Source organism: Typopeltis vanoorti, chromosome 1, assembly GCF_054136105.1.
Source record: "Typopeltis vanoorti isolate ZY-2024b chromosome 1, IOZ_Tvanoo_1.0, whole genome shotgun sequence".
NCBI lineage: Eukaryota > Metazoa > Arthropoda > Arachnida > Uropygi > Thelyphonidae > Typopeltis > Typopeltis vanoorti.
The window spans coordinates 12,516,023-12,542,961 of record NC_143549.1 but is presented as its reverse complement, the minus strand read 5'-3'; the positions used below and the strand labels follow the sequence as shown (position 1 = coordinate 12,542,961).

The window sequence follows — 26,939 nt, the reverse complement described above, 5'->3', positions numbered from 1 at the left end:
CCCTGTCTAGTCTTGTCGATATCTGGCCGCGGCCCCACGTAGTTTCTACTTTGGCGGGGTTATTCCGCCTCCAGATATCGACGAGGTCAAAATTTATACAGCATCGATTTAAAGCGGCAATGCCGCCAGTTCCGTTGTTTGCGTTCCCGCCTATTTTGTCTAGACTTGTGTCTTACACACAGTTCCAGTCACCTGCAACTATTAGGTGTTCTGCTCCCAGGAGATAGTTTTCAAGTGCAGAGAAGAAACCACTTCTGTGGTATGGATTGTTCGGGGCGTAAACTGCAGCAAGTCGGATGGTACGGCCACCGTACTTCCAGTCCACCATTACTAGGCGTCCTGTGGCGTCTTTTTGGACGTTGAAGAACCCCCCCCGCGATTGGGGGGCGAATTAGTATCCCCACCCCTTGCGAGTGAGCGTCCCCGAAGCACCAGTAGCTGGTGACCGGATAGCTTCTTGAGAAGTTCTCCACGTCCCAATGCTTATAGAAATGAGTTTCTTGTATCAGGAGGATATTAATTTTGTGTTAACATTAGCCTCCAGACAGCGCTTTGCGCAAAGGGGTTGCGTAGTCCGTTAGTGTTTAAAGTTGCGATTTTAACTTCCATGTTGGTGTTAGAATGAGGGGGGGGCGTTATCTGGTGTTTGTTTTATGAAACCCGGTTCTGGTTCCTCGTCGGAGCTGGTTGCACTTTGAGCATCCGAGACAATGACAAGCCTGTCTGTAGAGTCCCTGTCTTCGTCAGAGTCCATTTCGTGGACTTGGGGTTGTGCCAATTGATCCATTACTGGGGGTAGGCTCTCTAACATCGTAACGTCACTGTCGAGGGGCTTTGCGCCTATTGTTCGACGTTGACCTGTGGTCTCTGTTTCGTCCTCCGATGACATCATGCTGCTTTGTTTCGCTTTTTTCTTTTCCTGTGATTCCGTTTCTCTTGCGCGCTTTGTTGGGGCGCTGGGTGTGACCTCTTCCTCTTTCCTGCAAGCTTCATGGTTTGCCACATTGATGCTGGTGATGTTCTGTGTGTGGCGGCTTGCCTTGGGTATCTTTGGGGTTTTCGTTTCCGTTGCTGCTTCCTTTTCAGCCTGCTGGCCGAGCTCCTGAAAATCGCTCCTTGATATTTTCTCAGGGTTCCCGATGGGCGTTGCCCTAATCGGTGTTATGGTCCCTCCTGTTGCTTCTGAGTGTGTCTTGTACGGACATGTGTCCAATTTGTGGGTCAGAGCCCCACACTTAATACAGGGTTCTGTACAGCTTTCCATTTTATGCTTTGACGATTTGCAATTTCTGCATTGTATTCGAGGGCAATCTGCCCCAAGGTGTTCCTCCGAATTACATCTAAAGCACCTTTTTTTCACACCTGGGTAGTTCACCATTACCCTCGTTCCCCCCAAAAAAACAAAATTGGGGACTTCTTTTTTCATGTCAATCTGGATTTCAACATCTCCTGTTTTCCATCCTTTATAGTCTGCATACTCCATTGCTTTAATCTCGTGAATTTCCCCCCATTGGCTAAAGAATTTCTTGACTTCAGGTTCGTTCTCTAGGTATTCTAGTGGAAACCTGGTTATTTTTAGCGTTTTTCGTAGGCTCCCTACTAGAAACGGTCTGATTGTTTGTCCACAACAAATGAAACCCTCTAATAATTTCTTTTTTGTTTGTTCGCTTTTGACCACTATTTGAAATCTATTGTTCCCATAAGGTATAAAACCGTATATATTTTCAGCCCCTACTGTTTCGATTAGAGCTCTCGCTAACGCCCGCTGATCTACGGGCTTCGTGAGCTCGATACCGAGCGTCCTAGTTCTAGGCAAAAAATGCGACATGGTTACAGAAATTCCTGACTACTGGGTGTAGAAAGGGAATGTAAGGGAGGGCAAAATCGAGGAACGTTGGGCGTTCCTCGCCGCAAACAAAGCGATACCAGAATAGACGGATAAAACAGGCAATAAAAAGAAAAAAAAGGTCTTACCAAAGCTGGGGTACTACTGCGGAATCTGAGCATGGAGCTCTCTTTTCGGGCCGTTGAAACTGGATCTTCTTGAGAGGTAGACGTCTGCCTTCGGCCGGAGCTTTCGCGGGGGTCCTCGGGAACTGTCTCTGGAATCCGCTGCGTTCTGCCGATGTCGATATTGAGGTCTCTTCAGTGGGAGCCAGGCCCTAGTGGAAATACCAGGCAGAAGCATTAGCAGGTCATCTCTACCTATAGGAGTTGCCAAATGGTGTGCCACCCTTTTTTAATAAATTACTCTGGATTTAGAGAAAGATGTTGAAAGTTTATTTTTTCACTTGGTTAGAGTATAATAAAATTAGTTTAATCCTTTATCCAAGTGTGAGCAAACAAAGTTTGCGCCTGAAGTATCTTCAGGACTAGGGTAAAGTGATACAACACCAGGGCAACTCGTTGCAAAGGTGGAGAAAGCTACCACTGAAGAGACCTCAATAAAGGTCGAAACTAGTCTGGGTAGTGGCCCTTCCTTTAATGCATAACATTAGACATATCCGCAAGGAGATGTGTTTTGCATTATAGGAGATACTGAGTTAGGAGTGTTGGTAGCTTTCTCCACCTTTGCAACGAGTTGCCCTGGTGTTGTATCACTTTACCCTAGTCCTGAAGATACTTCAGGCGCAAACTTTGTTTGCTCACACTTGGATAAAGGATTAAACTAATTTTATTATACTCTAACCAAGTGAAAAAATAAACTTTCAACATCTTTCTCTAAATCCAGAGTAATTTATTAAAAAAGGGTGGCACACCATTTGGCAACTCCTATAGGTAGAGATGACCTGCTAATGCTTCTGCCTGGTATTTCCACTAGGGCCTGGCTCCCACTGAAGAGACCTCAATAAAGGTCGAAACTAGTCTGGGTAGTGGCCCTTCCTTTAATGCATAACATTAGACATATCCGCAAGGAGATGTGTTTTGCATTATATAGGAGATACTGAGTTAGGAGTGTTGGTAGCTTTCTCCACCTTTGCAACGAGTTGCCCTGGTGTTGTATCACTTTACCCTAGTCCTGAAGATACTTCAGGCGCAAACTTTGTTTGCTCACACTTGGATAAAGGATTAAAGTAATTTTATTATACTCTAACCAAGTGAAAAAATAAACTTTCAATAGTCATTGACAGTTTATGACATCCTCATTTGAAGAAAACTGTTTCCCGCTGTGCCAAATTTTTAAGTTTGGGAACAAGAAGTAGTCACATGGAGCCAAGTCCGGAGAATATGGTGGATGTGGAACTAATTCGAATCTCGTGCAATATTGCCATTGCGATGGCCGATGTGTGGGACGGTGCATTGTCTTGATGAAAGTGCACTTTTTTTGGTGTGCCAAGCTTGGCCATTTTTCTTCAGTTCTTTTTAAAACGCCTGTTATTGTCTTACCCTTTTCCAAATAGTTTGTCATGATAATTTCTTGGGAATCCCAAAAAACTGGCAATCACCCTCCTATGTTGAATTGAATTTAAACGGTATTGAATCGAACACAGATTGATCAATTTTATCAATCTGTGTTCGATTCAGTACCATTTAAATTCAATTCAACATGTGTGACGAACACAAGCCTATCCATGCGTTTAAATCACCTTCCCAGCTGACAAAATGGTCCGCTTTTTTTGGTGTTCTTTCACCAGGCATTGTCTACTGTTTTCACTGCTGCTTGGTCTCAGGTGTGTAGTGGTGGATCCAAGTTTCGTCTACAGTCGCAAAAAATCCTGTGAATTGCGATTAAACAACGCCAAACATGTTTAAATGTCGCTTTTCACATGCATTTTTGATTGACAGTCAACAGTTGTGGTACCCATTGTGTGCACAGCTTTTTCATGTGCAATTTTTCATGCATGATATTATAATATTATACACCTGTTCAGTTGAGATGCTTAAAATCTCAGCAATTTCACGCGCTTTCACTTGGTGGTCTTCCATAATGATACCATTGATTTTGTCAGTCATTTCTGTCATATTGTCCTCAGTTGGGCATCCAGAGCATGCTTCATCTTCGATGGACTTACAACCACGTTTAAACTCATTTATCCCAAAATAAATAGTCTTTAATGCTGGTGCAGAGTCCCCATGAACTGCATCTAACTCTGCTTTGATCTGTGCAGCCGTCCACTTCTTCAAATAATAGCTGTTTTATCACTGCACGAAACTTGCTTTTCTCCATTTTTATGAAAAATGCGAACATGGTCATTTTAAATGTTTACCAAATGAGAACTATGCGTTATTGCCAGGGGTCATGAAAAAAAGATGATACGTGCCGAAAATAAATAATTGGTATAAATAAACGAATTGTGTCCTCTTCTATTGGAAATTTACCAAACTTTTCGACCAACCCTCATATGTAAATTCCTTAAATAAAACGAACAACAAATTCCCACTCCAAAACCAGACTATACACACACTATATGCTTACCCTATTTCAAAGGTACAACAGATAAACTGGACTTCCTCCTGGAACAACACAGAATCTGAACTGTGTGCAAACTTCTAAACAAAATTTCTACCTGCCTAAGACAAATCTAGAATTGCCTAGATCCTCTCTCCTTTGCAGGTGTCTCCAGCATCCTCTGCCCGTGTGAAACTCAATATTTTGGACAGACAAGACAAACAACTACTTTGATCAGGAAAAAAGGAACATAAAAATACATCTGGAATGGAGAACCAAAAAGTGGACTATCTCAACAAGTCTAGAGAAATACCACTTCGTAAGATGGAAGTAAGCTAGACTGCTGTATAAATCTCTGGTTTAAATCAGAGAGACTATTCCTGGAAACAGCACAAGTTCTACAGAACCTGGTCGGTCTTCTGTAACAGAATAGATGATATTATTTTAAATTGATTTGGGCAAACTGTCCTATCTATCCATCAACATTAACAGGAATCATCATAAAGAGTGCCACTGTTGCCCTCCATGCACATAACTGTCCTTGTTATCCAGGTCATTTTACTTTGTGTCTCCGCTGAGTGCATAGTGTTAAATTGCCTCTCATAATGCTCTGAAAATTATCTACTACTGACATTTTGCTAGCTTAAGCAAGCAAAATGTCAGTAGTAAATAATTAATTTTAGCTAGTAAATTATTTATATACATTCCAGGGTCTACGTAGTTTACTGTTCCAGAAACTTCGACATGAATACACCCACTCTCTGCTTGGAAAGAAATCAATGGATATTCCCATGGGCAAGGTGCATTGTGCCATGTAATGAATCTTGTGTTGTAACCCGTATAAATTGGAGGAATATGATGCTCCCAAGTCACTGCAACTGTATATGGGTGAAATGGCTGCAAGAAGAGGCACCGACTGAAATACGATAGAATGCCATGTTGCAGGCCTATCTGTTGGGCAAATTGTTGGCAGATTGGAATATCTCAGGTCAACAATCAATGATACCATACTGAGATTGAAGTGCAGGGAGTTAACTGCAAGTGCTGTCTGCAATGGATGACACACCACACTCACTGAATGTGACTATCGGGTGCTACAAAGGATAATATGTAAAAACTGCCATTAGTCAGCTGGCATGTTGAATGTGGAGTTCTGGGCACCGACTGAAATATGAATCTATACAAAACATTCAGAATTAAGGCTCACAATATGGGTTTCCATGGTAGGACCATAATATGCTAGTCCCACATTATCTAAACTCACATGCCACATTGTCTTCATTGATCCAAAGAGCATGTACATTGGGGACATGGATTGGAAAGCTGTGTTATGGAGTGACAAATCACGTTACACCCTATACTGAGCAGATGGATGGATGGGTGTAGGTGTGGCAGATGTCCAGTGAATGTCTCTTACCAGAGTGCTTACCCCCCCATCCCCCTTGCACTATAAAATTTGGAAGTGGTGGTGATGATGATGATGGTATATATCACCTAGGAAAAGCAGGATTTGGCCTCAAACCATTCTTTGTGATGCCATTGACGTTGAACTGCAACAGGTATCTAAACATTCTGGATAATGCAATGATTCGCACTTTGTAGCAAGTCTATGGATTTATTAGCCCATTGTCTCTTTCAGCAACACAATGTATACTGTAACATAAATTGAAAGCCAAAGCTATTTTTCTGGCATCCTTAATAATAATTAAGGGGATACAAATCCCTTGTTGTTCAACTGCCAGTAAGCAAAACTCTAACATCGAGAACTACGAATCTATGAGTTTCATATATACCGAAAAACTATCGGCGAATCCAAATGTAAATGACCACTTGGTAGTACAACACCAAGGCAGCTCGAAGCAGAGGTGGAGCAAGCTCCCTCACTATCCTTGATATTTTCTCATAATGTAAAAACACAGACCCTAGGGGATGTAATACTGTAATTACATTATGAGGAGAGGTCACTACCCAGACCTCTGTGGTCATTTACGCTTGGATTCGCCGATAGTTTTTCAGTATATATGAAACTCATAGATTCGTAGTTCTCGATCTTAGAGTTTTGCTTACTGGCAGTTGAACAACAAGGGATTTGTATCCCCTTAATTATTATTAAGGATGCCAGAAAAATAGTCGCTTGGCTTTCAATTTATGTTATAATATACAAACACACCTTTATGGCATTCGTATAGTAAAGGTATGTAAGTTCTTTTCACTTAAACCTTGTTATCTTCCAGGTCTACCTACTCACTGATGAGACCTCAAAAAAGGTTGAAACCAGTCTGGGTAGTGACCTCTCCTCATAATGTAATTACAGTATTACATCCCCTAGGGGCTGTGTTTTTACATTATGAGAAAATATCAAGGATAGTGATGAGGCTTGCTCCACTTTTGCTTCGAGTTGCCTTGGTGTTGTACTACCAAGTGGTGATTTACACTTGGATTCGCCGATAGTTTTTCGGTATATATGAAACTCATAGATTTGTAGTTCTCGATGTTAGAGTTTTGCTTACTGGCAGTTGAACAACAAGGGATTTGTATCTCCTTAATTGCAATTTATACTGGTTTGTGGACATGAACATCACCACATTTGAATCTCAACCCTATTGAACATCTGTGGGATGAACTAGAGTGTTGGGTGAAGTCAAAGGACGTCCATTCCACAACAGTCCAGGACTATTGTACACTTGTGGAAGGTATACCCAATAGGATTTCTGCAGTCATCACAGTGAAAGGAGTTTGTTTGTTTGTTCCTCACACTATGGGGTCTGTTGATTTCTTTCCAAGCAGTGTATGTTGAACGTGTGGACAGACTTATGTGTTCGTCGAACATGTTGTTTATTATTTTAACGGTATAATAGAACACAGAAACTAAGTAAATAATTAATTTATTAACTTTATGCTGATATTTCGCTGGTGTTATAACCAGCATCTTCAGAGCACAAAAACACTGTTTGTCACAATACGCGAGACTAAAACAACATGGTGTACTTAAACAAAATTGTAGCAGCAACACAAAGACTAGAGTCCTGATTTTGGCGCCCTCTCTCTGAAAAAAAAAAAAAAAAAGGCTATCATATATTACTAGAGTTCTAGAAAAGTGCTAGTTTTTTCTTAATATGACTGTCTCCCAAATCTTCGGCAAGTTAATACAGCCATATTTGTTGAGATTTGGAGTGTGTTTTAGGGCTTCTGTTGCCTCTAAGAACAATCTCTCTGATTTATATGGGTTTCTGTGTAGTACTTTTGTGTTTTTCCAGTTGATCCTGTGTGCAGGGGTATCCAGAGCATGGTCTGCTAGGCCCCACTTCCCATAATGATAATTCCGGACGTATCTTTTATGTTCGCTGATGCAGATGTTCACAGTTCTTCCTGTTTGACCGTAGTAGGCTTGATTGCATGAGCAGGGTACTTGGTAGACTCCTGGCTGTGATAAAGGAGGAATGCTGTCCTTGGGTGAGTGGATGAGGGTGGCTAATTTGCTACATGGTCTGAATGTAGTGCGTAGTTTATGTTTATTGAGAATTTTTGAGATCTTTTCGGATGTGCCTTTAATGTAAGGGATGGTGACTGTTTTGTTGTAGTTCTCTGTGGTGGATGGTGGGAGGGGTTTCTTAGGAGTGTTTAGTATTTTGTTTATTTTATGTGGATTGTAGCCGTTAGCCAAGAAGGTGTGGCGTAAGTGAATCAGTTCAGCAGTAAGAGCCTTGTCATTGGAACAGATTGAAATTGGTGCGGCAACTAAACAGGTTAGCCTTCTTAAAGAGGTGCCAAGACACCAAATTAATACCGAACTGTTTTAAAATCAAAAACAAGTTCCACTCGGCCAAAGCCCAACGCATCTATAAACGAGCGAGTGTAGCGCTTTTACGTGAACAGATTAACACCACTTGCCTGGAATTAGCAAAAGCAAATGCTACCATCAGCACATTACGAGAATCACTGCATAATATTCTAAATACGGAACTTTGGCAGATCTTAGATAACATCACCGACGCAACGGCAAAAAAAGAATTCGACAGAGTCAAAAACCGGCACCAAAATAAGTTTGAAAATCTCCTACAACGGAACACCATACAACGACCGCAATTACAGCAAGACCTCGTCGTCATGAATCTATCGTCACTCATCTTAAGCAAAGAAGCCACGACTGCTTTAAGTAGAGGGCACAACTTTGCCATAACTCCCAAGCAAGTTCCAAAAGCCGAAATAATGGCGTCCATCGAACGAGAATATACGACCTGTCTCCAACAATAGCTAACAACATATGTTTAGATGTGGCCAACATCCTAATCAAGTCCAAGCCTCCCAAAAGTAACATCCCACATAAGGAATTCATTGCTATAAAAGAGCTACACAACAACAGTCAGATTACCATAACAAAAGCAGACAAAGGAAATGCAACCGTGGTGATGGACACAACTGAATATGAAAACAAAATGCACACACTATTACAAGATCAGTCAACATACAAAATGATAGATCGCAATCCCACCAACACACAAAAGAATAAGGCACGAAAATTATTGAAAAAAGTCACTTCCTGGTCCAAAGACACAGTTAACAAACTCAAACCCTTCCATGTTAAAACACCGAGGATCTATGGAGCACCAAAAATTCACAAACAAGGCATACACCCCTACGCCCAATTATGGACAATATAAATAGTCCCACATACAAACTGGCTAGACATTTAGCGAAGCTACTAGCCACTCTCACAAACATTCTCCCTCCTTTGTCAAAAATTCAGCACACCTAAAAAGCATCTTACAACACCTTACCCTAAAAAGCTCAGACTTAATAGTAAGCTTTGACATCACTTCACGATTCACAAATATACCACTAATAGAAACACTCAATCTACTGAAGTCACACTTCCCCCCTGATATATTTGAACTATTCAAATTCACAATACATGCAGGATATTTCACATGGAAAGGGAAAATATACAAACAAATTGATGGCACAGCCATGGGCTCCCCCCCCCCCCCAGCCAACGTTTACATAGAACCTGGAAAAACGAGCAATCAATACAGCCACTCTCAAACCAACACTTTGGCTACGCTATGTTGATGATGTGCTTGCTATTTGGCCACATGGCCCTGAGACATTGAAAACATTCTTAGCACATTTAAATAGCCAAGATCCAAAAATCCACTTTACTATGGAACTGGAAGCCAACAACTGTCTGTCCTTCCTGGATACACTCATCACACGTCTCCCAGATGGTTCCTTATCATTTTCAGTTTTTAGAAAACCCACACATACTGGCAGATACTTACACAAACAATCACACCATCATCCTTCTCAACAATATGGCATATTAAAAACACTAACCCATAGAGCGAGAGCAATCTGTTCCAATGACAAAGCTCTTACTGCTGAACTGACTCACTTATGAGTCAGTTCAGCAGTAAGTGCCACACCTTCTTGGCCAATGGCTACAATCCACATAAAATAAACAAAATACTAAACACTCCTAAGAAACCCCTCCCACCATCCACCACAGAGAACTACAACAAAACAGTCACCATCCCTTACATTAAAGGCACATCCGAAAAGATCTCAAAAATTCTCAATAAACATAAACTACGCACTACATTCAGACCATGTAGCAAATTAGCCACCCTCATCCACTCACCCAAGGACAGCATTCCTCCTTTATCACAGCCAGGAGTCTACCAAGTACCCTGCTCATGCAATCAAGCCTACTATGGTCAAACAGGAAGAACTGTGAACATCTGCATCAGCGAACATAAAAGATACGTCCGGAATTATCATTATGGGAAGTCGGGCCTAGCAGACCATGCTCTGGATACCCCTGCACACAGGATCAACTGGAAAAACACAAAAGTACTACACAGAAACCCGTATAAATCAGAGAGATTGTTCTTAGAGGCAACAGAAGCCCTAAAACACACTCCAAATCTCAACAAATATGGCTGTATTAACTTGCCGAAGATCTGGGAGACAGTCATATTAAGAAAAAACTAGCACTTTTCTAGAACTCTAGTAATATATGATAGCCTTTTTTTTTTTTTTTTTTCAGATAGAGGGTGCCAAAATCAGGACTCTAGTCTTTGTGTTGCTGCTACAATTTTGTTTAAGTACACCATGTTGTTTTAGTCTCGCGTATTGTGACAAACAGTGTTTTTGTGCTCTGAAGATGCTGGTTATAACACCAGCGAAATATCAGCATAAAGTTAATAAATTAATTATTTACTTAGTTTCTGTGTTCTATTATACCATTAAAATAATAAACAAAGTGTATGTTGAAGGGAGGATATTAATGATCCATCCATATTTTATAGCCAAATGCAAAAAAAAAAATATTTTTTTGTTATAAAATACAGGATCTATATTAGATTATTCCTATGATCATTCATATAATCAATGCACTATTAAAAGGCAAATATACGGGCTCTGTGCAAGCTTGTGTCCTTTATATATGTACATACTAAGGCATTTCCTATTCCAAAGGTTATATCCTCATAAGTTCTCTGGTAAATTTTTGAAACTAAGTTTATTTTTATTTCTGTGTATAAGATGTGCTTGAATCCATATTCACAATATCCACATAATATTCACAATTTCAATACAATAAAACTCACTAAATTTTAAAGGGGAACACTTATATTTAAAAAAAAAATACTATACAGTGTTAAAATCAGAAGAGGTGTTGCACTTATTTTTCCAAATAACAAAATATTAACAGAACTTTTATTAAAAATTATCAGCTGTAGAGAATAATTATGGATTTATTAATCACAAGGAATTCATGATAAATTCTGATTTATGAAAAAAAAAAAGATTAGCTGTTTTTGGGAACAGCCTATGCCTGATTTCTTCATAAATATTTTCTCTTCTTACAACACTCTTGTCAATAAACATTTTCTCTTAGAAATTGTAATGTGGAATAATTTTTTTTTAGTAGTCTTGGATTTTTTCTTCTAAATAGTTGGAGTATGGCTTGTTATTCCATTCAGTCATTGCAGTTATATTTTGCCTATTTGCCATCTGCATCTTTTTTTTTTTTTTGGTAAATTATCTATTAATGTGAAATAATGTTTGTTGTTTTGTTGGATTTACTCTAGATTCTGACTGCTTGCTTTCATTTCTTTCATTTCATTTTTAAAATTTTTTTATTATTTATTTATTTTAAAAATTTATTGTTATGCTTGCATTTTTACATGATTAATCATAGATGTATTTCTCCTGAGACACACAGCTTTTTTGTTTGCATATTTTACATTTCAGAAATTTAACTCTTCACATAAATCACAAAACTTCCAATAATGATTTTTTATTATTCATGGAAAACTATGCTTTTTCAATATTTTAAGACAAATGTTCATATCTCATAATATAAACAACTTTTTAAGACTGCATATATAAAATAAAATAAAATCATCAAAGAAAGTGCTTATAACAAATTCAAGAAGCCTTTGTATGAAGGGAACAAGATAAGGGTAGGATATTCCCAATTCTTTGCATTTGCTATGATGCACATATCAGGAATATTTCTGCTTTGGCCAAATACTGAAGCAAAACTGAATATTTGGAGCATCCCTACTTTTTATTTCATTTTATCTATCTCTCTATATATGTGTATATATATTGACGAATTTTTTTATATATATATATATTGACAGATAATTTTTATGTATATTGACAGTTAATTTTTATATATATTGACAGATTCTCTTTTCCTAGTGAAGATCACTTAGGTAAAACTACAACCAAGTTAGATGCCTCGGTGCAGGTTGAATGCAAAGATCCTAGCATCAAGAAAGCATTTCATTTGATTCTTCCATGTTCTCATGGTTGGTATTAACGAATTTGAAGAAGATGAAATATTACAAAAATTATAAATTACAACTGAGTTTAAATAGAAGTACAAATTATTATTACTGACAAAGAAGTTTGTTTTAAATAAAATCTTTTTGCACATGCCTCCTCCTCTTCCTCATCATCAAATTCCTGATATATACCCTCAAGGGGATGTGCTGCCTCCTCTATATTCTGCCACTCTGGTTAGTCAAGTGATTACCATATCTGCTCTTAAGTCAAAGGGCTACAGGTTTGAATCCTTCCTTGGCAGTGGATGTTTGTGACATTCTTCATTTATTCATATACATTTATACATATATGTATGTTAATATGAATGTGCAAATTTCCATTAATCTGCAGATTCCCTAGGTAATGTTCACATTACCTGTATACCGTTCACTCATTAGTTGAAAAATAAAAATCCATTCTACACTTTAATGACATTATTTAATGTACACATCTACTAAATATCATTAGATAAAATTCGAATTTTATCTCAAACACACAGATTATCTAATGAGTACCTATCTTTGTCTCAAGGATACTTACTTCATCTTGAGAAATTTCAACCTTGTTAATACATATTCTTTTATTTGGAATTGTACTATATTATTATAACATTTGTTTAGTTGTTTCATCATTCTCTCCCTTCTACCATTGCCAGTTGATAAATGTGTAGAATTGTCAAATATCTATTCTACATAGAGTTTTACTTCTTAATTTTCGTTGGAAAGAGGTTTGATAAGTTTTTGAGATCCTTGCATACAAAGTACATCATACTGCTGTATAATTCTGTAGTTCTGAGAGGATCCGTTTTTATTTGTGGATTTGATTCATTTAACATCTTCTATCAGTGACCAATATTTTTCTTTTGTTACCACAAAACTATTTGATTTAAAATCTTACTTTAAAAATATAGCATAAAACTTTTCTTTCATGTCTTGCTTGTACCGAACTCATTGTTTCCATTTTTATGAGGGTAAATAATTTTTTTTAATCACTGCAATTGACACATGCACTCATTAACTCTACTTTTTTGACAACTGACATTCACTAGGATTGTGGACACGAAGGAACAGTGGACAGGCCTTCATAAGCAGCTTATTTTAACATCTTTTCAGACATATATTATGCTCTAACCATTAATGTGAACATTAACTAGTTAAAGTGAGAAATAATTTTTTTTTCTACTTTAATGATGTGATTCAGTTAATGTTGACAACAACTAGGAAATGTTAACATTAATGACTTGCAAACATTAGTGTTGATATGTTGATATATATCAATATTCCCTTATCTGTGGGGAATACGTTCTAAGTATTTTACCTTGGGTATAATAGCTGCAGGGTCAGCTAGACTTGCATTATGTGCTGGTGCAAAATTGACTTATTTCTCTGTTTGCTTACTTGAGAAATGGAGTAAAACCAAGTTTAAAATAACTTGGTATCTTTAACATGTATATACATACACACACATACACACACACACAAAAAGGAAAAGTTGGTCCATGCTGGGGATCTAAATAGCAGAGTAGGAAGTGATTGTGAGACATAAAAAAATATTTTGGGAAAATTTGGAGAAAAGAGCAAAGCTAATAATAATGGCAAATACCTTTTGGATTTCTGCTCAGAACATGGACTGGTTATTACTAACACCATGTTCCAACATAAAAATGTGCACAAATTCACATGGAGAGAAGAGGCAAGGAATAAGAAAAGTCTCATTCACTATGTTATTGTTGATAATGATGTTTTCTCCCTGGTGCAGGACATCAGAGCATACAGAGGATTTGAAATTGGAAGTGATCACTATTTAGTCTTGAGCAGGATAAAATTGAATTTCATATTGAAAAGAATAACATGTAAGAAAGTTTTAAAGCCAATAAAAGTTGAGCAGCTCTCACATGTGAACTGTAGACTAAAATACAGAAATATTATTGAAAAGAAAATGAAAGTGTTTGAGAACAGGAATCAAACCTTGGAGATTCAGTGGCAAACCTAGAAGAAAACCCTGATTGATTCAGCCAGAGAGGCATGTGGTGAGGTTGTCTGCAAGAATAAAAAAATCAGAACTCCCTGGTGGACACAGGAAGTTAAAGAAGCAGTGAAGGAAAAGAAGAAAGCATATCAAAAGTTCCTGGCAAATAAGTCAGCTTTTGCTCTTAGAGAATACAGAGACAAATGTAAATAAGCGAAACACTGTGTAAAACTAGCTAAACAAAAGTCATGGGAGGACTTTGGCAAGAGCATAGAAAATAAATATCAAGAAGGTGGCAAAATATTCTGGAGGTTGTTGAAGAAGCTTAGAAATGGAGGAAAGTATGCTGCAAAAGGAGTTAGAGATGATAAAGGTGACATGAAAACTGGAGAAAAAGATATTCTTGAGGTATGGAGTAATTACTTCGAAAAATTGCTAAATGAATCAAACAGTGATACCACAGTGGTAAAAAACACTCAACAGGCAAACAGTCAGGAATACATATCCATACTTGAAATAGAAAAAGCCATCAAAGGCTTGAAATGTGGAAAGGCAGCAGGAATAGATGATGATCGACCAGAAATGCTGAAGTATGGTGGTATAAAAGTCTTACAGTGGCTACACTGCATAGTTCAGAATGTGTGGACAGAGGGACGAATTCCCAATGATTGGAGTAGAGCTCTCATAGTACCCATATATAAAAAGGGAAATAAAACTGAATGTGAAAATTACAGATGTATTTCTCTACTGAGTGTTCCTGGTAAGATTTATGCCAGTATACTTGAGAAACGGTTGAGAGGAATTGTGGAAGAAAAGCTTGGTGAAGAACAAGATGGATTCAGGCCAAATAGAGGCTGTCAGGATCAGATCTTCACTTTATGACAAATAGTCAATAAATCATGGGAATATAACAAAGATCTGTATTTAAGTTTTGTCCAACTGGAAAAGGCATATGATAAGATGCCAAGAGAGAAGCTATTCAATATGCTACATGCATTATATGGTGTCAATGGGGCATTATATCAAGCAATACTTAGTCTTTATTTGAGTTGTAAGTCAGCAGTTAGAATTGAAGTACAGGAAGATGGTTTAATGTTAAATCTGGTGTGAGACAAGGATGTACATTATCCCCTCTGTTATTCATTATCTATATGGATCACATTATGAAGTAAGTGGTATTAAACATCATCATCATCAAATCCCTGCCATGTACCTTCACGGGGTGTGATACAGGATATGATAGTACTACATGAAACAAATTACATCATTACTAACTTCCTATCTACAATTTTCCTCCAAATCAGTCTGTTACTTGTCAAGACTCCAATATTATCAGATCTTATATTTCTATCGTCTAAGGTACTTTGTACCATATGAATCCACCTATATCTTGGTCTTCCTGTGGGTCGTTTTGCTGCCAACCTTGCAGAGAATACCTGTTTTGTTAATCTTTCCTTGCCCATTCTGTTTAAGTGACCATACTACCTGAGATTAGCTCTGCTTACCATTCCTGGATGCTGACAATGTCAAGTTCTTTCCTAATATCCTTGTTTTTAATATGATATTGCCATTGGTATGGAATTTGCAAATCGTCTGGAATTTGTCCCTCTGTCTAGGCATTCTATGCAGTGCAGCCACTGTAAGACTCTAATACCACCATACTTCAGCATTTCTGGTCGAATATCATCTACTCCTGCTGGCTTTCCACATTTCAAGCCTACAATGGCTTTTTCTACTTCAAGTATGGATATGTATTCCTGACTGCATGCCTGGTCGGTATTTTTTACGACTGTGCTGTTATCACTGCTTGTTTCATTTAGCAGTTTTTCAAAGTAATTACTCCATACCTCAAGGATATCTTTTTCTCCCGTTTTCATGTCACCATTATCATCTCTAACTCCTTTTACAGCACTCTTTCCTCCATTCCTAAGCTTCTTCAACAACCTCCAGAATATTTTGCCACCTTCTTGATATTTATTTTGTATATTCTTGCCAAAGTCCTCCCATGACTTTTGTTTAGCTAGTTTTACAGTGTTTAGCATTCTTGTATTTGTCTCTATATTCTCTATGAGCACAAGCTAACTTATTTGACAGAAAGGTTTGATATGCTTTCTTCTTTTCCTTCATTGCCTCTTTAACTTCCTGTGTCCACGAGAGAGTTCCGATTTTTTTATCCTTGCAGACAACCTCACCACATGCCTCTCTGGCAGAATCAATCAATGTTTTCTTCAGAGTTTGCCACTGAATCTGAAGGGTTTGATTCCTGTTCTCAAATTCTTTCATTTTTTCTTCAATAATCTTTGTGTATTTTAGTCTACAGTTCACATCTGAGAGCTGCTCAACTTTTATTCTCTTTAAACCTTTCTTAAATGTTATTCTTTTCAATTTAAATTCAATTTTATCCTGCTCAAGACTAAATAGTGATCACTTCCAATTTCAAATCCTCTGTACACTGTGGTGTCCTGCACCAGGGAGAAAACATCACTATCAATAATAACATAGTCAATGAGACTTTTCTTATTCCTAGCCTCTTCTCTCCATGTGAATTTGTGCACATTTTTATGTTGGAAAATGGTGTTAGTAATAACCAGTCCATGTCCTGAGCAGAAATCCAACAGATATTTGCCATTATTATTAGCTTTGCTCTTTTCTCCAAATTTTCCCAAAATATTTTTGTATGTCTTACAATCATTTCCTACTCTGTTATTTAGATCCCTAACAAGGGCCAACTTTCCTTTTTCATTGTGTCAGTTGCTTTTTCTAAAGCCTCAAAAAATTCCTCTACTTCTACCTTAGTAGAACCTTCTGTGGGACCATAGGCACAAATAAGTCTCATTGTCCAGTTCCCCATTCTCATATTTGCCCACAAATATGAGAATTGAGACTGACTGCCATTCAAGAAGATTAGCTTCGTATTTTGTGTTGAATACTATGGCTACTCCTTCTTTTCCTTGATTGTCATTGCCTGAATATAACATTTTATATTTATTGCTCAGAAAGATCTCACCAGTTTTTGTCTTTTTTGTTTCAGTCACCCCTATTATGTCGAACTGGTACTTATCTAATTCCTCAGCTAGCTCCATTTCTTTGCCATTCAGGCTTCTTACATTGATAGTACTGATCTTTAACTCTGGTGATGTTGAGTTGGGGTTTGTTTTCAGATTTGTTCCAGTAGCTGACTTTTCGCTGTTCACCCTGGTTCTCTGGCAAAAATAACAGGGACCTTGTTTAACCGGGCGACACTCTAGCTGGAATGAAATTTTGTCATGTTGTACCATCATTTTTTATTTTGGTTTAACCAAGAAAAATACAATTTGGTCTGCTAAATCCCAGATTGCCAGCCCATCCTCGTTCATTCAGTATCCAAGTAGATACCCAACAGGGTGCGCCACGAGAAGGTGAGGATTGGACATTAGGTCAGAAGCCCTGGTCGGTTCTCCGCATTCCTTTAAAGGCTATGTGGAGGTCTCCTCTCCGTTATATAGCTTTGACCCTTAAGCACCCCGTGGTATTATTGATGATATCAAAATTGGGGATGTTAATGTCAGCTCTTTGCTTTATGCGGATGATGTTTATACTTCTAAATAAATCTGCTACAAGTCTGCAAGATTCCCTGACTAAATTGAATAACAATTGTAATAGATATGGTATGAATGTCAGCAATAAAAAGAGAAATACAATGAAAATAAACAGAATCGTTGAAAATGTCAACTGCATTGTGAACGGAGAACATTTGGAACAAGTAAAACATTTCACCTACTTCGGTATGATTTTTTGTGTAGATGGTAAATTAATTATGGAAATAGACAACATAATCAATAAAGCTCATATAGTAGGAAGTCAATTGGATAAATTTATGGAATAAGAGAGAAATTAGTCAGAACACTAAATTAGCTGTATAAGACAGTTTTCAAACCAGTTTTAACTTATGGATCTGAGAGCTGAGTCAGAAGTAAAACACTTGACCAAAGACTAGAGACCACAGATATGAGAATCCTGAGCAAGATTAAAGGCATGAACAGATGGCATCAATGGTTATATTATATTAAAAACAAGGATATTAGGAAAGAACTTGACATTGTCAGCATCCAGGAATGTGTTAGCACAGCTAATCTCAGGTGGTATGGTCATTTAAACAGAATGGGCGAGTAAAGATTATCAAAACAAGTTTGCTCTGCCAGGTTGGCAAGAAAATGACCCAGAGGAAGTCCAAGATATAGGTGGATTGATACGGTACAGAGTGCCTGAGACGATAGAAATATAAGATCTGATAATGTTGGAATCTTGAAAAGTTAGACTGATTTGGAGGAAAATTGTAGATAGGAAGTTAGTAATGATGTAAATTTTTCATGTAGTATTATCCTGTACACCCCTTGAATGTACATGGCAGGAATTTGATGATGATGATATATACATACCTAAACCTTTTTTTATCCGAATTCGGTGTTACGCGAATTGGGATATCGAAAATAATTTTTTTTAATGCGATTTTTATTCACTTTTACGCGACCAACCTAAAGTTTAAGTTAGGAAAAAATGTTTAATTGAAGGAAATTCTGAGAATTTTGTGGAATTGCATTCTTGTTTCAATTAAGAAAATTCTAAATTCTTACAAATTTCATTTATTGGGAATTCTCCGAATTACATAAGTGACTGTGCATAAAAAAGCAGTTCTTAGCAGTTTGAATTTTGTGTTTGAGTAGACAACATAGTTGCTGCATTTTTCGCATTTGCATTTTTTAAGTGAAATCAGAATAAAAATCGCATTATAAAATTAATAATTTTGCCAAGATATAATAAATGGTAAGCTATATGTAATTTTCATACTTTCATTTCATTAACCGAAGATTTTAATCCAGCCCTCATGATGTTGCCGATAACCAAAAAAAAAAAAAAAAAGGAAAGCCGTTTCCTTGGATATGGAAATTCAAATTTTAGATCATCTTTAAACTGGGGAAGGTGCGACGGCTGTGGGTAAGCATTTTGGAGTCCGTGTATCAACTGTCAGATCTATAAAGAAAAATGAAGGGGTTATTAGAAAAGTGGTATGTTCTGGTACAAAATCTAGTGCGAAATTATCCTCATACATAAGAGATGTTGTTCTAGAAAAGGCCGAAAAAGCTTTAGTGATGTGGATAGAAGATAATGTACAAAAAAAGAATGCAAGTTGATGGAAATTCCATCAAGCAATCAGCATTGAGATTTTATGAACAGATTAAAAAACTGCAGCCGGATACTTCATCCCAATCGAGAAAAAAATATGAATTTCTTGCAAGCAATGGTTGGCTGGCTAAGTTTATTAAAAGACATGCTCTTCATAATATATAAATTAAAGGTGAAACGGCTTCTGCTGATGAAACAGCTGCTAAAGCATTTCTACAAAAACTTGTTAAAATAATTGAAGATGGAGATTACACTCGTGAACAAGTTTGGAATACGGATGAAACCGGCCTTTTCTGGAAAAAAATGCCAAACAGATCTTACTTATTACCTGTTCCCTTCAATCATACTGCAGAATTCCCCAATATAATAAGTTTGGCATGTGAAATTGGTGGAGAAGGATTCGATGATCTTCCATCGGCAGATATCGTAGAATTGTTAATTGATAAACCTCTTAGTGAAGAAGAAATAGTGGAGATTGTTTCTGAAACTCCTGAAAGCGAAGAAGTTAATGATAATGATCAAGATAATCCTACTTTTACTACTTTTTTGCCCAACCTAATCCAAATGAAGAACGTGCTGGAAAGGTTTCACGTGAGCTTAAGTTGTTAATGTCTTCATACAGAGAATTATATCGCGACTTATCTAAAGCATCAACACAGCGATTAATAACTGAGTTCATGCCTAAACTACTGAAACAACCAGTGGTACTTTTGTTCAAGACATGACAAGAAGAATTCCACAAGTTGTGGCGGAAGTCGATGACGATAATACCATATCTAGTAGTTCTAGTGATATTACAGTCTCACGAAAATGAAAGCTTTCGCTTTTATTGTCAGAAACTGATAGCGAATAACATAATATTTTTATATAATCCTTAGCAAACAACTGAAATGAATGTTTTTTTTAAAGTTATTAAAATTCATTATATGTATGTGTGTTCTCCATGAAATGTAAATAAAAATCTTATGATCCTAATGAATTTAATGTTTTTTTTTTTCATTATTTTGCTTATATTTCAGGTTTGGAACCAATCTTCACTTTTTCTATGGAGTTAGTAGTTCTTTTTGTGCATAAATTTTAGGAACGTATCTATCGCGTAAAAAGAGGTTTAGGTGTGTGTGTGTGTGCTGTTTTTTCCCTATACGTACATACCTATGATAAAGTTTAATTTATAATAAATTTAGTCTAATCCTTTATCCAAGTGTAAGCAAACAAAGTTTGCTCCTGAAGTATCTTCAGGAATGAGGCAACTTGTAGTAAAGGTGGACCAAGCTCTCATCACTCCTTGTCTCAGTATCTCCCATAATGCAAAGCACATCTCCTTGCAGACATGTATAATGGTATGCATTATACATGTCTGCAAGGAGATTATACAAGGGAAGGGCCACTACCCAGACCGGTTTCGACCTTTTCAGGCACAAACTTTACACTTGGATCAAGATTAAACTAAATTTATTATAGTCTAACCAAGTGGAAAATAAACTTCCAACATCTTTCTCTAAATCCAGAGTAATTTAATAATAAGGTGGTACACCTTTTGACAACTTGTATAGGTAAATATGACCTCTCCATTGCTTCTGCCTTAGTATCACCACTTCTGGGTCTGGCTCCCACTGACAAGACCTCAATAAAGGGAAAAACTGGCCTGGATAGTGGCCCTTCCCTTAATGCATAGCATTATAATTACCATTATAGATGTGCCAAACATACCCTTTGGCACATCTGAATTGCCAGCATCATTATTCTTGCACTTTGGGGCCATTATTAAGTAAAATAAGTGTTACTTCTAAACAAGCCCTGCAATATGGCAATAGTCGATCTGATAACTGAGAATTACTCTGAACGGCATGCAATTTAAAACTTATGAATTGTTTAATCAAATTATTACGGTTTTGTGACCACATTTTTATTAAGAAAGACTGTTTTTTAAAACTAAACAAGTACTAAAAAACAAACCCAACAAGTTTCATTAGTCGTCAGACTAACAGGGGTAAAGAGAACTAACAGTTTAAAGCACAAACTATAAGAAATTACAAAAAAGCAAGTTCATTTGTTGATATTATGAACATCAAAAAAGTTCTTTAAAAAGCCGAATAACAGATCTATACAACCATTAATCGTGTTAGCTGGAAACAATGCTATTTGATGTCGCGTTCTATGCTTCACTTTCACTCTGTCCAAGGTCTTAACTGGGTAAATTTTTAATAAACGCTGACCAAACAATGCAACAAAAATCAAGGTTTGATTTTAAATCAATTTAAAATCAAACCTTGATTTTTGTTGCATTGTGTAGGAATTTTAATCATATTTGCTGCCTCTTTGAATTTTCTTGTGAAACAGTTTTTATCAATGTAGGACATGTTTGTTCTGCCCCAGAGTATATCATGACCAGTGGAAGCTGTGTGAAATGCCAAGCCAGACTTATGCTCTCTCTTTTTTTGTACGTCGTTTCAATGTTCACTCATGCGGATTTCTCCCAATCTCCCCGTCTGGCCTACATAGCAGATGCCACAGGAACAGTGAGTATTATAAACTCCTGGCTTTTTCATTGGGTGATGTGGAGGTTTCGGAGGATGAAGAGATTTTGATATTTTTTCAAGTGGCAGGAAAGTCACTTTTATGTTGTACTTGTAGAGAAGTTTGGCTAATTTATCTGTTACATTCTTGATATAAGGAAGGGTGCTGCATTCTTGAAGTCTTGTTTATTTAAGTTTCTTGTAGGTGCTGTATTGAAAATTTTCTTAATTGTCTTAGTTTTGAAACTATTCAGTTGTAGGATCTGTGTTAAGTATTGTATTTCTTCTCTCCTCTTTTCTTCTGTACTGGGGATGTTGTATGCTTTATCCCTTAAGGTTTTTATGAGGTCTATTTTTTGCTTGGGGTGGTGGTGGTGTGAGGTAGCATGAAGGAATCTTCCTGTGTTTGTTGGCTTTCTATAAATTGAGAATGATAATCTGTTTTTTCTTTCATTTATTTCTATAAGGATGTCTAGGAAAGGAAGTTTTTTATTTTCTTCTAGTTTCAGAGTAAATTTTATGTTAGGATGTAGGTTATTAAGATAGTCTTTAAATGCAGTCAGTTCTAGTGCTATTCCTGACCAAATGATGAATATTGTCCACATAGTGGAGCCAAATTTTTGGTTTGATATGCCAGTTTTGTAGGGCATTATTTTCAAAATTTTCCATATAGAGGTTTGCTAGAGCTGGTGAGAGGGGTGAATCCATTGCTAGTCCTTCTTTTTGTTCCCAGAGTTTGTCTTGATAAAGGAAGAATGTGTTTTTTATGCAATGTTTGTAGAGCTGTACAATGTCCAGTGGGAAGAGATTTTCTAGAATGTTTGCTGTTTAATTTCTTGGAATCTTTGTGAAAATTCCTACGCAATGCAACAAAAATCAAGTTTGGTCAGCGTTTATTAAAAATTTACCCAGTTCAGACCTCGGACAGAGTGAAAGTGAAGCACAGAACGCGACATCAAATAGCATTGTTTCCAGCTGATACGTATTAATGGTTGTATAGATCTGTTATTCGGTTTTTTCATCATCATTATCAAATTTCTGCCATGTACCCTCAAGAGGTATACAGGATATGATAGTACTACATGAAATAAATTACATCATTACTAACTTCCTATCTACAATTTTCCTCCAAATCAGTCTGTTACTTGTCAAGACTCCAACATTATCAGATCGTATATTTCGATCGTATATTCGGTTTTTTTAACAAACTTTTTTGATGTTCATAATACCAACAAATGAACTTGTTTTTTCATAATTTCTTATAGTTTGTGCTTTAAATTGTTAGTTCTCTTTACCCCTGAAGATGTTAGTCTGACGACTAATGGAACTTGTCGGGTTTGTTTTTTAGTACTTGTTTAGTTTTAAAAAACAGTCTTGTTTAATAAAAATGTGGTCACAAAACCGTAATAATTTGATTGAACTTAACCACAGAAACCTCTGTGTGATTATGAATTGTTTATTTCTGGAATTTTCCATTTAATATTTTTGGACTCCTGGGGAAGACCTGACTCCTACCAGGAGCGTACCTCAGGTGGCAGATGAAGGAAACCCCAACGGGTTGCTCCGAATAAAGAATAAGGAGTCATGGACCAAAGGATGCAGCAGAGGAGTGGCAAGCCAGCTGCATTATTTTGCCATTCAACCCTATGAATCAGGAGTCTCCACTGCATCAAGAGAATGTTACTGCGTCTGATGCAGTAACATTCATCGGAAACCAACGCAACTGATCCTAGATCACACGGAGCAGTCGAGAAGTTTAGTATGTGGTCAACCAATAGAATTTCACATCTCTTAACCTTAAATATAAGGACACTGTTAAAACCTGGGAAAATAAATTTGATGGTAAAAGAACTTGCTAGGATTAAATGGGACATTTTAGGTTTGGCTGAAACCCCATTGGACAGGAGAAGGAGTTATAAATCTAAATTCAGGAAAACTATTCTACTTGGGCAGAGAGGACAATATACATAGAGAAGGAGTCGCCATTTTAGTGAATAATAGTCTACAAAATGCAATCATGGCCATAGAACCACATAGCCCAAGAATGATTGCTATCAGATTAAAAGGTAAAAAAAAAAATGTTCACTTTATTATTATTGAAATCTACACTCCCGACCAGTCACATGAAGATGAAGAAATCAATACCTTTTATGATAAGTTGCAAGATCTAATAGACAAGACCAATAAGAAAGATATATCAATAGTGATGGGAGATTTTAATGCCAAAATTGGGAAGTTCACCCCAGGCATGGAGGATGTTATGGGCAGGTTCGAAGTTGATAACAGAAATGAAAGAGGTGAAAGAATTTTAGAATTTTGTAAAGCAAATAATCTATTTATCTGTAACACCCTTTTTTTCCATAGACCTTCCCACAAATACACATGGACCTCACCAGATGGTACAACAAAGAACCATCTGGTGAGGTCCATGTGTATTGATTACATTCTAATCAAACACAATTGGAAATCATCAGTGCAAAATGTTAGAACTTTAAAAACTCCAGACTTTGACATTGATAATGAACTGCTAGCAGCAAAAATTAAACTAAAATTCAAGTATCGTAAATCACGAGCTCCTATGAACAAAGTGGACCTGTCAAAACTGAAAGAGAAATCTATGCAAGATAATTATCAGACACTAATAGGAAATGAGTTTAGAAGATTATCCTATGACAATATTGAAAACACAGAATCAAGGTAAAAAAATTACCTTGATTTGGTCTTGATGTTATACCAAACATACGTGGTACAACATCAAGACCAAATCATGAATGGATAACCCCTGAAATTCTAAATACTTTAGAAGAAAAAAGAACAGCAAAGCATATATTAAATATAAAAAATACAGAAGAAAATAAACAACATTATAAGAATCTTAAAAACAAAATTGATAAAATGTGCATATCTGCCAAAAATAACTGGTTGGAAGAAAAAGCAGAACTCTGCAAAGAAACTAATAAAAGAAATGATAATAAAACTATACAAAATTATCAAAGAATTAACTAAAATCTGTAAAGATAAACCATTAACAATGAAAGATAAAAACAATCTAGAAACTGGGTCAATACAAAATATTAAAATAATTTGGAAGGACTACTATCAAACATTATTTCAAAAAGAACAGGAGGAGGAAAGTATAACAGAAAAGATGATATATGAAAAGGCACCACCCATAACCTCAGCAGAAATTATAAATGCAATAAACCAAATGAAACTTTCAAAAGCTACGGGTAAAGATGAAATATCTATAGAACTATGGAAATATGATGGCAAGGAAGCCATTAATTTCTTAATGAATTTATTTAATCAAATTCTTTATACTAGAGTAATTCCAACTGACTGGAAAACAGGAATTATTATACCAATTCACAAAAAAGGAGACGAATATTTGAAATTACAGTCCCATAACACTCTTAAGTCATAGTTATAAACTATTCATTCGAATTATACAAAAGAGAACACAGGTGCTTACAGAAAAAATCACAGAGGAAAACCAAGCAGGATTCAGGCCACATAGACCAACTATAGACCATGTCTTCACCATTAATAATATAGCAGAAAAATATTGCGAATACAACCTGCCCATATACTGTTGTTTTGTAGATTTTAAGCATGTCTTTGATTCAATTAATAGAAACAAATTGATTACTATCCTAAAAACGTAAAAATGGATTCTGATATTTTAACATTTATTACAAATTATTATGGAGACACAAGGCTTTTGTTAAAACAAACGACATTAAAACCGAGAATTTCAGAGTCAAGAAAGGTGTAATGCAGGGATGCCCTCTCTCACCTCAACTCTTTATCCTCTTCCTAGAAGAAGTCTGTAAAACCATAGCCAATGAACCAGGTGTAAAAATCAATGGTACCAACATTAATCACATAAGATATCATTATTAAGACATACAAAAATATTTTGGGAAAATTTGGAGAAAAGAGCAAAGCTAATAATAATGGCAAATATCTATTGGATTTCTGCTCAGGACATGGACTGGTTATTACTAATACCATGTTCCAACATAAAAATGTGCACAACTTCACATGGAGAGAAGAGGCTAGGAATAAGAAAAGTCTCATTGACTATGTTATTGTTGATAGTGATGTTTTCTCCCTGGTGCAGGACACCAGAGTGTACAGAGGATTTGAAATTGGAAGTGATCACTATTTAGTCTTGAGCAGGATAAAATTGAATTTCATATTGAAAAGAATAACATGTAAGAAAGTTTTAAAGCGAATCAAAGTTGAGCAGCTCTCAGATGTGAACTGTAGACTAAAATACAGAAATATTATTGAAAAGAAAATGAAAGTGTTTGAGAACAGGAATCAAACCTTGGAGATTCAGTGGCAAACTCTGAAGGAAACATTGATTGATTCTGCCAGAGAGGCATGTGGTGAGGTTGTGTGCAAAGATAAAAAAATCAGAACTCCCTAGTGGACACAGGAAGTTAAAGAAGCAGTGAAGGAAAAGAAGAAAGCATATCAAAAGTTCCTGGCAAATAAGTCAGCTTTTACTCTTACAGAATACAGAGACAAATGTAAGAAAGCTAAACAGTGTGTAAAACTAGCTAAACAAAAGTCATGGGAGGACTTTGGCAAGAATATAGAAAATAAATATCAAGAAGGTGGCAAAATATTCTGGAGGTTGTTGAAGAAGCTTAGGAATGGAGGAAAGAGTGCTGTAAAAGGAATTAGAGATGATAAAGGTGAAATGAAAACAGGAGAAAAAGATATCCTTGAAGTATGGAGTAATTGCTTTGAAAAACTGCTAAATGAAACAAGCAGTGATGACAGCACAGTGATAAAAAACACTGACCAGGCATGCAGTCAGGAATACATATCCATACTCGAAGTAGAAAAAGCCATCAGGCTTGAAATGTGGAAAGGCAGCAGGAGTAGATGATATTCGACCAGAAATGCTGAAGTATTGTGGTATAAGAGTCTTACAGTGGCTGCACTGCATAGTTCAGAAAGCCTGGACAGAGGGACGAATTCCCGATGATTGGAGTAGAGCTCTCATAGTACCCATATATAAAAAGGGAAATAAAACTGAATGTGAGAATTAC

General features: G+C 36.7%; 1 protein-coding gene across 4 annotated transcripts in view; it reads left to right on the top strand.

Annotated features, from left to right (window-relative positions):
• Positions 1-26,939, top strand: part of LOC150109791 (uncharacterized) — a 342,753-nt gene that overhangs the window by 127,235 nt on the left and 188,579 nt on the right. For all 4 annotated transcript variants that reach the window (XM_090411378.1, XM_090411294.1, XM_090411217.1 and 1 more), the window contains one exon: positions 12,086-12,210. In XM_090411378.1, the coding sequence (XP_090267504.1) occupies positions 12,086-12,210 (125 nt within the window). The remainder of the gene's footprint in view (positions 1-12,085; positions 12,211-26,939) is intronic.